The following is a 13,061-nucleotide window of genomic DNA, read 5'->3' as shown; positions in this document are numbered from 1 at the left end:
TTCCTACTATTTTAGCCTTTAGTTTCTAAACAGGCTCGTCAGTTGTTGAACATGACACGACACGACTTTGACATATTGACACGACACGATTTCTACAGAGCCTTAAAGATATTTATTTGAGGCATATATACTTCCCTACTATGAGTAATAATCGCTATGAGATGACTATTGTAGCAATCAGGACCAACAGCTTAACGTTCACTCCGAGACACTGTTTGGAGACATCCAGACGTGTACAGACATCCAGACCGGAAAGAAATATTCACACATATACTAATATTCATCGCGAGCAGGAATCGAACTCGTACCCGCCGGTATTTAGGCGACTACACACGTTAAACACATCAATCAGGTGTGTTTACTGTGTAGGCACAATTGTCTACTTTGGTACCAAATATTAAGTTTCTAGATCATCTGAAGTGAGTTAGGTTTTTGATCAATAAGTGGGTCAGCAGTCAGTAGCTATTTACATATATACATAATACATAACCCTTTGAGATAAGTTAATGAAATTTTAAATAATTTGCAAGCTCAGAGGTTTTATTAAGTTTACTAAATTTAATTTTAGTATATTAAATAGTTTACGAGTTGAGAAGGGGTAAAAAGTAGCTCAAAATTATTCTTGTAATATTGTAGGTACATGGCGCATTGCCAGTAACTATCTTGCTCTGAACACGCTGCCGTGTGTCTATTTACGTAAATTATACATATTGCTCACTGCCCGTTTGGGAAAACAAATTACTAAAATAAATTTTTAAAAGCCATTTAATTAAGCATTGACACACCTTTTTAAATTACTTTAAGCAGTCATTTGTTGTCACCATGGAGCGACAGTCGAGGTATCTATAATACGTTTTTTTATTTTATACCTAGGTATTAATCCTATATTTTAATAATTTCAATTTTTCTTTTCTTTTTTTTTAAATTTTGTGTCGAAGCGAGAGAAATTAAAATAAGTTTTTAAGCATGACCATTAACTAATATATTGGATATCATACCACCTGCAATATAAACGGTGATATAATTATAGGTACCTACTTTAATAGCTTCACATTTTGTTCCTTGTTTAGACAAAGTATTAATAACTAAATTAGGTTGTAAAATTATTTTAAAGTATTATTGTATTTTAACTTCATAAAATTAAATTAATATGATAGAACAATCAATTATCGTTAAAAAGTTTACAGCAAAATCTTCATTTTTTATGATCACACTAAACAGATGTTTTATTTATTTGCACTTTAGACCAACCCTCACTAGTTTCGTGTATTTTACGGATATATTAAATTACTGTTTAAGACTATTAATCTTCTAAGATTAACAACGCTGATAAAAGAATCATTCGATTATTTATTGTAATAATTTTTAGATGCAATTGCTTTGGAAATATACCAGATAAGGATATTGAAAAATGTACCGATCTGGACGCAACACGTGATTTTACGATTAAAAGAGGAAAAATGAGCTTAATCAAACAATACTTGATAGATTATACCGCAAACTCTAATCTTCATGGTTTAAAATATGTTGGAGAAAAGGAACGAACTACAGTAGAAAAGTACTTAATATCACTTTTAATATACACTTAAGAGCAGCGCCACCAAAGCAATTAAAAGATCACAGCTAAATAATAATTCTTTCAAGCAGTATTGTGTTCCTGGTGGTGAGTAAGACGACCAGAGCTCCTGGTTTTGGTCGTTAGGGTTAGGTTAATTGGGGTTTAGGGTCGGCAAAGCGTTTGCGTTGCAAGCGTTTATAAGCTACGATAAACGCTTACCATCAGGTGAGCCGTACGTTTGGTTGCCGACCTAGTTGTATAAAATACTATACCTAACGATGCTATGCAGCTATAAAAAATAATAAAGTTTAATAATAGCGTGTAATTTTTTATAGCTAAGCGAAGGCCACCTTTACACAAATTTCTAAATAAAAGAAATATAAAAATAAAGGATTTAAACTTACTCGTTATTGGTTAGCGGATATTTTTCCTACCAAGAAAAACGATCGCTACACGATGTTCATGATATTAACCGGAACTGACGGCGACGTCTGGGCGTTTAATTGGTGCTGTTTGAGATACGTGTTCAAACATACAGTTGGTCTGCTGCTTTTGATACATTCTCGACAACACTAGAAGTTTTATTACAATATAAAACCTAAATTTGTTTTCAGGGCTTTCTGGCTTCTTATGTTCACTTGCAGTATTGTATTCTGTTCTAGTCTTATACATAAATTGTGGATGAAGTGGAATGATAGTCCTGTTATTGTAACCTTTGCAGAGACATCTACACCAGTGTGGCAAGTAAGTAAATTGTATAGTGATATCAAAGTTTGTAGAAATATTTTACAATTTGTAGTGAATATATATGGTAGAGCCTACTAAAACAATTTTGCACTTAGGCACTAGTCACAGTCACAAAGACTGGGGAGGGATATATAAATCGTAAAATTCGTGTGACGTAATTTATTGATGGTCCCTAACTAACATTTTAAATTGAAAAACAACATTTTTATTATAATCCTAAAATACTCAAAAACAACAGAGTTTCGAACATGACAATTGTGTATCTACAACTCTATCCACAAATAAATAAAATTGGAGTGTCTGTTTGTAATATTAAAATAACCGCTTTTTACTAATGCATATTAAACGGAAATATACCAAAATTACATTTTTTACAATTTGTGTCTGTCTATTTTGACGGGACTTTTACCAGCAAATTGCTGATGTAACCAGGAGTAACTTAGGTAAGGTAGAATAACTTAACGTGAACTGAACAATAACTTTTTTTTTTTAAATTCCACGCGGACGAAGACGCGAGCACAGCTAATACTAAATATTTACCGGATACTTAAAAAATAAAACGTATAAATGCTGTGAAATATTTACATTTTTTAGATCCCCTACCCAGCTGTAACATTATGTGCTGAAATGAAAGTCAAACAAACATCATTCAACTATACAGAATATTATAATTTAAAAAGAAAACCCACTAATGTAGAAGAGTAAGTACAAAGCAATCGTATATTAAATAACTATTTGAATTTAATACCGTTACGTATAACACTTAAAGGGCTAATTATCTAACATGACTCTGTACATACATACGTAACTAATTAATAATGTAAGCAATGTTAATTTTAGGGCACATTTATTTGAAGACCTAACTATGATATGCAATAAAATCGTTGATCCATGGACACATGGAAGAAATTTTACACTTGGCAATGAAACAGTCAAAAATATTAAAAAGGTAGTAAAAATGTTTAATCAAGTATGTGTATTCAGGTATATCTTTTATATATATATATATATATATATATATATATATATATATATATATATATATATATATATATATATATATATATATAATGTACAATACTTCTGCTATTTCATTATTATCCGTCTGTCCGATGATAACACAATGAGTCAGCAACTTTGTATACAAAGATGTAGAGAAGAAATAATATAATAAGAAATTTAATGTATCTATGTATATGTAAATAAAAATACACTATATATAATAGAGATAAAACAATTATTATTACGATAATTTTACAAATACATTACATTGTCGCGCAGCATTAGTTGTAGAAAAGTATACAACTGAAAGAAACTCGCTATATATGAGTTTCTGTCTTCTAAGAAATACCTACAGACTGATAAATCTAAAACAAAGGTAAAAAAGCTATTTTCTTAATAAATAATTAATTTACAGGAATGGCAATGATTAATAATAAAATAAATTAGTCGCTAATTGTTTTTTATTTAGGTGTCACCGAGTCTGAAGGATATATTTACGACAATTACGTGGAAAGACAAACTTTGTCCAGACTTAAATTTATTTTTACCAATACTAACAGAAGAAGGTTATTGCTACACATTTAACACCATCAGTGCCAACCAATTACTGCGGATTGAAAAGTAACTTTTATTTGTGCGTTATTTATGTTGTTATATGTTTGAAAGTATTTTAATTAAACTTGTTATCCTTTTTTTTCTTTTAAAGCTTAAACACTGATTATAATTATTTGAAGTCTTCAAATGAAAAGCAGACGTGGACCTTAGAAAATGGATATCCTCCAAACACACCATTTGAAACTTACCCACACAGGGGGACTGTATGTGTAACTAAATATAAATAATGTAACAATCTGTACATATGTATTTAAAATATATTTTTTCCAGGGCTACGGAGACAATGCTGGACTATCTCTTTTACTACAGGCAAAAAAAAAAGATTTTGATTATCTTTGCAGTGGACCAATACAAGGTTTTAAGGTTACCACTAATTATCGATTTGTTCTTTAATAAGTACATATTAGTTACATGGAAAGAGTACATATTTATACTGTGCAACGAACGATTATGTAATTGTAGTCAAAAAAATTACAGATACTACTACACAATCCAGCCGATTTTCCGCGATTGTCTCAGCAATATTTAAGTATTTCACTTGGTCGAAATGTAATCATCGCTGTAAAACCGAAAATGATGACAACTTCTGAAGGACTTAAATCTTATAATCCCAGAAGGTACTAAAAACTATATTAAATTTTTATTTGCATTAATTACACAGACTCACAAAAAGTGCTCTGTACCTTTGACCAGACCCATTATATACAGACCTATATAACCCATATTTAGGCTTATGTATTTCGAGCCACTTAATCCGAATTTTAGGTCCGTTTTGTCCGTACCTAGATATATCCCCAAATTTATGCAAAAGAAACTAGCACAAGTATGTTACTTATGAATTTCAATACGCTAAACCCAAATTCAAAGTTACTGTCGAAATCGGTAGGCTTTGCTGTAAACTCGTATGTATGTTGATTCCGGAATTGTACTTCATTCGTTATCAACAGGATCCCAATACTTATTAATGTTCAATAAAACATTCTGAAAACTCGGCACTACAATACAATGGGCCTCCTTAAGGAGACACTCGCGAATGGTGTCTACGAGGAGTTAAATTGGACGAAACTACGTCTCCTTTATTCGGAGGCCTGCTCCAAGGAGGCCCCCTACTACCCGAGGTATATTTACCGGCAACTACTTTAAGGCTTCACTCGTACTGTCATCTGCATAGCAACGAATACTGCTTTTCGTGCTTGTTTGTGGCTGTTCAAGATGTCTTATCTTAGAGGGAAAATTCATATAGATAAAACATGTTAAACCGAAAAAAATATTTATGCAAATAGGTACAATATATCAGCGGAAATCAAACCCACACGGCCGGTGTCTTACATGCACTACTACACCAGAATGGTTGTTTTATTAGGATCTTAGTAAATAACAAATATAAATCTTATCACTGGTATTATGATTCCATATCCATCATCACAAAATAAAATATAAATCATTCGCCAAATATTCGCATCTGTATATGAATATTACAACATTAATACCTACGAACGATCTATTTCTGTACAAATTTAATAACTGTTTACAGACGACAGTGTTTTTTTTCAAGTGAACGCTACCTAAGATTTTTTAAAGTTTACACGCAAGTAAATTGTGAAACTGAATGCTTAACAAATTTTACTTATGTGAGATGCGGTTGCGTCCACTTCGGTATGCCACGTAAGTGCCTTTACTATATTTTCACACTTTATTTAAAGGTTAACTTATTCATAATACGAGGTAACGATAAGTAAACGATAGCATAAAATAAATGTATAAATATCTTTAACATAAGTACATACGATCGTCTCTTTCTAAGATACAATAACAACATGAACAACTTATGCTTGTTGTTCAATACGGTATTATTAGGCCAGAATAACTTATATTGCCCTAAAACTTAGCTATTTTGATTACAATTAGAATTGTAAATTTTGTTCTATTACTTACTGAAAAGTTAATTTAACAATTCAAATTTTATGTGAACACCATTAGAGTTAAGATTTTTTTTTCAAGTTATTAATAATTATTAAACGCTTCACACTCAACGGATCCCCCAGTAGGATTTTCTCCTGTGTTGGGGGTCCGGAAACACACACAAAACACAAACACGTCGCCTAGACGACAACTAAACATCTATATGGTCGATACAAATGTCTGTCGTGAGCGGGAATCGAACCCGCGATCGCCAGCGTAACAGCCAGTGCTATGACCGCTGCGCCAACGCATCGTCATCAGTTATACATAATAATTCTAACTTTACCCAAATTATATTTCAGATGGTCCAGAAATGCGAGTGTGCTCTGTAGGTAAACTAGATTGCATAATTCGTGCCCGAAGTAAGTGCATTTGTGTTTCATCTATACACAAACTAAAGTTGTAACTTTCACGTGTCGATCCTTTTTAAGAATTTTTACACAAAAATAATACATATTTATGTAAACTAGTGGTCGCCCAGTGGTTGAAATTTAATCACAGACTTTAACAATAAACAAAAGAGTAGGTATATTATATCCGTGTGTGTGTCAAATACACGGTAGTGTGTAAGGTTTTTTTTGTATTGATTTAATGTATTTTTTATGGACGATTTAAAAATAATAGTATTCAACACTCCTTTTATATATAACATATGTACAAAGTTTTTGCTTTACGTATTAATATATAGATAGTAATAGTATGTAACCACGTACCGTAATACCTGGTATCATAATACCGAATGCTATAGTAGTGACAATAATTTTATGACATTTTACAATATTAAGATAAAATATGTATTTTAGTTAATAAACATTATAATTTCAGTGGATTTAGTAACAGTCGAAGTTCAAAGTAATTTGGAAGAAGCCGCAAATACCGACGACTCTATGGGCGAGGCTCGCCGCGTAGCCACAAATTGCAAATGTCTACCCGCTTGTACTTCTATAGAGTATGAAGCTGAAATATCACAAGGTGATTTCAATGCTGAAGCCCTCTATAGAGCTCTTAATTACCCACTTGTTGAAGACATTGTAAGGTAAGAAGCTAAACATAATGAAATAAAATACTTTCAAAATTGTGTACCTGCGTGTTGAGCAAACATTACACCGTTAGACCGTTAACCGTTTTTGACAAAGATACTTGTATATATGTGTAGAGTATGCAAGTATTTTTTATGGTCTGAAATTCTCGTTTGTGCTGTGTGCAGCATGTGCCACATTAAAGTTCGGATTTAGACATGATGTTTGCCGTAGTCTGGTTGTTTGTACTTGTGTATAGTGTGTATCCGTAGCTCCGACATAGGACCAAAATATACTGGAGCCTGTTGAGTGTGAGGTGTATATTTATTTATGCATATATAGTTGCAAGATGGAAGGGATGAGCTTCAATAAATGCAACAGTTGCAAGTTGCGCTATCTAAATTGGGAGTAGGTAGTCCAACAATCAATCGCAATAAAGTCAAATAACGAAGTCGGGCCTGAGTCCTGGTTTAAAATAATAACATAGAATCTATCTCTCATTTCATCGCTCACAACGGTTTGTCTGCTATGGGGCAACCGTAAGGCAAACGTTTTTCCCTAATCCAAAAACAATAGTTTATTATAATATTATGATTAATGCAAATTCATATTGTAAGTGTCACTGAAGGGGTTTTACATATTAAGTATTCCATGTCAAATCGACCACTTTTGAACCCAACCCCTTTCGATCTGGCCAAAAGTTTTCCATTCTTTTCTTCTAGGTGCCACTAAGTAATAATAAAATACACATATCAGTAATATAAACCACACGGTCGTCTGTTTCTATGCTAGGCAACGTAATGCCCGTATTATATAGGTAAATGCCGACTGATATATGTTTTTTGGTAAGTACATATATAAATAGTACATATGTATATCAATAACATACCTACATACATACATATAATCACGCCTTTTTCCCGTTGGGGTAGGCAGAGACCACTTCTTTCCACTTGCTACGATCCTTACATACTTCTTTCGCTTCGTCCACTATCATTATTCCCTTCATACATGCTCTTCGGTTTAGGGTACTTTTGACCTGGCCTTTTTTCAAGACGTCCCTTATTTGGTCTCGGAACGTCCGCCTAGGTCTACCCCTTCCAACCCTTCCATCCACACTCGCCTTATACACTTTTTTCGTCAATCGTTCTTCACTCATTCTCTCGACATGACCAAACCATCTGAGCATACCTTTCTCAATCTTTGTTACTACATCTTCTTTCAGACTACAACGTTTCCTTATCTCACTATTTCTTATCCTGTCACTCAGTTTAACACCTATCATACTTCTTAACGCTCTCATCTCAACTGCATTTATTCTGCTTTCATGTTTCTTCTGCCATACCCAAATGAAAAACATTTATTTCGTCATAAGGTGATATACACACTTAACGAAAGTCAAAATAATGTCATTTACAAAAATAAAAATACAAATAAATTAGAAAAAAAAACTTGATAATAATAAAAGAAACTTAAGGCAGCAAAAATTCAGACATTAAAATAAAAATTTATATCTTACCATTGGGTACATTATAAACTTAGGTAATATACCCAGTGCTATGTGCAACATTAACTTACTTAAAATAATCAAAATATTAAGTTAAATTAAATTTCTAATGTTTCGGTAGACATTACCTTCCTATTATGTCCTCGGCTTTATTAAATATTATAATAAATAAGATAAACTAATGTCCCTAGTGTAGGCCGAGAGAAAAAAAACCGGAAGAAAAAAACTCTCGGTCCTCTTTTAAAAATTTAAACTCATATACAAGACAAAAAGTAACATTATAACCATGAAATGATCAGGACAAACACGAGACAGCCAATCGTTTGCGTCGAAACCACCACATGTCACCCGCTCACAATTTTTTAACTATATCTATTTACAGATTGAAATCAAAGACATAGCCTGGTCAAGCTTTATTCAATCCCATGCCTTTTTATCATTAAGATATTCGGTTGTCTGGAAGAAATGGCTAAATAGCCATAAGTCCGCCCATTGTACTTCACAGTATGTAAATGTTTTTTTAAATGTGTTTATTTTTTAAAATGTAGTTGTGGTGTCCAGTAAAGTATAAATAAATAAATAAATAAATATTCTCTTTCAAACACCATCACTTTCGTCTTCTTTACATTCATCTTCATGCTCTTTCTTAAAAAAGCTCCACTCATAGCAGTTACCATCTCCTGCAACTCCTCGGCCGAAGACGCAGGTAATACTTGGTCATCAGCATAGAGAAGACATTTGACGAGTAACTCATTCATTCTCAACCCACTTTCACTCTCTTTTCAATATGTCAAACAATTGTCCATGAACAGATTAAACAGCCACGGTGACGTTACACATCCCTGTCTAACACCTTTTTCGATATTAAACTATTCAGTGTATGCCCCGTTTATCCTCACATAAGCACTAGAATTCTTATAAAGAGATTGCAATGCTTGTATGAGGATACTGCTCACACCATTCCACAATTCATTCCTCATCACTCTATCATAGGCGTTTTATAGATCCACGAATGCGCAATAGACTTTCTTGTTTTTAGCCAAACACTTTTCGGCTATGCACCGCAAAGAAAATACCTGATCCGTACATCCCGTCCCCTTTATAAATCCCGCTTGTGCATCCCATACTTTTTCGTCTGTTTCATTCACAACCCTTTCAATCAACACTTTTGCATCATCAACATATCAATAAATACACATACTACACCTGCCAATTTATAAAGAAACAAAATAAGTGCCCTAAGCTGTGACATGCCACAATGCAATCACAAGGCTCCCTAACATAATGCAAGAGGACATCTCTATTATTTATAAGGGTATTACGAAACGCTCTCCGCAAGGATTTGCTGACCGGAGTTTGCTCCGAAACATTCCCACGACTCGAATCGTTAGCCGGAGCTTGTTGCAAAACTTTCCAACCTGGCCACCGCACCCTCACCTGGGCACCATGTGAAAACGACCCAACACGAAGAATGCAACACAACCCGTTGCCCCGACTGAACGATGCTTCTTTAATTTTAAGTCACTCTTTTTTGAATATCATATTAAAAATTGACCGTTCCAGCAGAGTTCGATCCCGCGTCTCCGACGTAATGTCATGGTGTCGTCTCTTGTCAAAGATTTTTATTGTAATAGGAAACTTTGAATAGTTACGGGTTTCTGTAAAGAGCTCACTATATGTGGCACCACGGTTCGCTTAAACCGAATATAAAAATCATCATATCAAAAATGTCGATCTAGCGGGTACATCGTTCCATAGCTTAATTGGCTAGAGCGCCGACACGGTCAGCCGGAGACGCGGGTAAGAACCCCGCTGGAGCGGTCAATTTTTGATATGATATTCGAAAATGTTTAGAATTCCTAATGTGTGGGTAACACAAAAATAAAATCGTAGATAATTAGTCACTCTTGTTTCTCACATCGAACAATTGTCACGTCTAATTAATTATAGTTTTGTAATAATAAATTGCGGGTTCGATCCCCGCACATGACAAACATTTATATTGGCCATACAGGTGTTTGCCGTGGTCTGGGTGTTTGTGCAGTTCTTGTGGGTCTCCCCACCGTGCCTCGGAGAGCACGTTAAGCCGTCGGTCCCGGTTGTTATCATGTACACCTGATAGTGATCGTTACTCATAGTAGGGAATATATCCGCCAACCCGCATTGGAGCAGCGTGGTGGATTAAGCTCCGATTCTTCTCCTACATGGGGAAAGAGGCCTATGCCCAGTAGTGGGATATTACAGGCTGAAGCGATGAAGCGATGAATAATAAATTTAGTTTTTAATTAAACTTTGATTTTTTTGCAACCTTCGGCTGTCGCTTTTATAATTAGGTGACGAGAAAAAGAAAACAGAAACAAAAACACTTCACGAATAAACGATCCTTTATCAGATACTATTGACAGTAGACTCCAACACTAACGTCATTCGATGACCGTAATCGTGATTTCGGTATAGTTGATCAACAAAACAGCCGACAGATGGTGAGAGAACCATCCAACTGCTGGCTTTGGAATACACAGGCCGAGGACGGGCAGCAGCGTCTTCGGTGCGACAAAGCCAGCCATGCGGTCACCAACACGCCTGGCCAGCGTAGTGACTATGGGCAAAACACATGAGTTCACGACATTTTTGGCTCGAACTTGTGGAGGCCTATGTCCAGTAGTGGAATGCGATAGGCTGATGTGATGATGATGAGCATGATGATGATGATGATCAAGAAAAGACATAAGTTTAATACACGAGCCTCCTTCTCGATTTCACTGCACGGGGTCGCGCAACGTAACTATGCGGATTCAAGACGAGATTTGAACAGGGTACAATAATCTACAGCGACCAGAGATGGCGACAGCGTTTTATCTCTTACTATCGAATCATTAATCATTTATTAGAGTACATTCAGATCGGTGCTATTGTATTTATATAATATATATTCACCAAATAACATTATGGGTACACATTCGAAACATTAATTCTAGAAATGACGAACAAGTTAATAGGATGATTGATGATTGAGCATAGTTTAATTTAGCAAAATCTTGGTCTTGTATACGAATGACCTTCTCCCTGAGCTTTTCTATGAGAAATGTTTTCCTTAAAATACGGCGATTCTTATATGTTTGGTTTATCTTGGCGGGAATATGTTTGGTTCAACGTGAAACGTGACATATCAAAAGTTCATATCTTTTAATTGGAATTTATTTAAAAAGTTAACATTCGCATTCGATTCGCGAATGTTATGGTCAATTATTCGCATTCTCATTCATAAATGTGATAAAACCAACATTCCTTACATGACTATACGATACCCTATCTGTGCAGTAACAGAATTGTATGAAAGTACAACTTATTCATTTCTACTGCAAAAATTTTTAGTACTATTTGAGTTGTCTCTTTTATTTAAAGTTCAGTTAAAACGTTGTTTTAAAAACTAATAAGCGGTTAATACATTTTATGTTAAATTACACAAAAATGGTCACTAGAAATACAAAAATAAACTATTGAGTAAATTTTTACTATATCATATTAATTCTAATATAAGATTATATACGAGTATAGTAAAAGGAAAACTGCATGAAATAGCAATTTCTTGTCGCATCGTTCAAGAAAATCGTTTAGCAAACAGATGTTTCCTTTATGTTTACTAAAAACAGAATTTTTTTCTGATTTGTCATTTATTTAACTGGTTATTATCTATAACATGTTTCTTTACTTACTCTTTAATAATACTTATAGCACGAATTTGTTACAAATATTCAACCATCAACCCCATGTGACGAAAATTCGTTCATAGGTAAAAGTGAAAAAAATATGTTTTAGGGTTTATTATTTTTGTATTTTTAATCACAGTGAGTTTAAGAAAATTCGTTAAGTAAGTTTTTAATGTTTTTTTTTACATTTCAGTACTCTCCATACCCAAACAAAGATTTTTTTCAAAGAAGCACAATTTAATGAAGTACGCCGCTCCGAGCTCTATGGCCAAACAGACTTCCTTGCGAACTGTGGAGGTTTACTTGGACTCTTTTTGGGTTTTTCTATTCTCAGTATCGTTGAAATTATATACTTTCTTACACTCAGGTTATTAGCATTACTATCAACAATTAGTACACACAATCAATCATTTTTATAACGCTAAAAATAATGTTATTAATGAGTATATTTTTTATTTCAGAATATGTTGTATCCTGTGGAGGCGTCGTCAAAATAGTAAAATATAATTTTCTCAAGATAGATGTTGTTTTACAAACAAGTCATATAACTTAAGATGTCTACAATTATATTACCTTTTTCAAATTCTTATCTAAGCTATTAATGTAATAAATTATTAATTAGCTTTTGTCGAGACTGTATTTTAAAAAAGTTTTGATTTTAAGTATATCTTAGCATATTGTTATGTATATAATCCAAAAAATTGCAGTCTAAAATTAAGTTCTATAAATTTATAAAACTTGTATTAAATATTAAAATTTACTTTACAATAAATATTGAAAAATTTGCAAAATAATATTCTCAATGTAGTTAACCTATATATTTTTAAAAAATAAGGTATATATATATTTGCAATTAACTTGTATATATATTAGCAAATTTCAGCTATTGCGTTATTTACTTGGAATTTGGTTTTTGGGTGTAAATTGAAAAAAAACACGTT

At 33.4% G+C, this 13,061-nt stretch overlaps 1 protein-coding gene across 1 annotated transcript; it reads left to right on the top strand.

Moving 5' to 3' along the window:
• The first annotated feature begins 653 nt into the window (after positions 1-653).
• LOC123660380 (pickpocket protein 28-like) lies at positions 654-13,061 on the top strand. Its single transcript, XM_045595472.1, has 14 exons — positions 654-839; positions 1,370-1,558; positions 2,173-2,302; positions 2,900-3,006; positions 3,146-3,254; positions 3,777-3,928; positions 4,014-4,125; positions 4,193-4,285; positions 4,400-4,539; positions 5,457-5,587; positions 6,187-6,246; positions 6,710-6,920; positions 12,314-12,487; positions 12,582-13,061. The coding sequence occupies exons 1-14, from the start codon at positions 823-825 to the stop codon at positions 12,625-12,627; spliced, it is 1,671 nt and encodes a 556-aa protein (XP_045451428.1). The 5' UTR covers positions 654-822; the 3' UTR covers positions 12,628-13,061.

Source organism: Melitaea cinxia, chromosome 15 (assembly GCF_905220565.1).
Source record: "Melitaea cinxia chromosome 15, ilMelCinx1.1, whole genome shotgun sequence".
Classification (NCBI taxonomy): domain Eukaryota; kingdom Metazoa; phylum Arthropoda; class Insecta; order Lepidoptera; family Nymphalidae; genus Melitaea; species Melitaea cinxia.
This window is presented reverse-complemented; position numbering and strand designations above follow the sequence as displayed.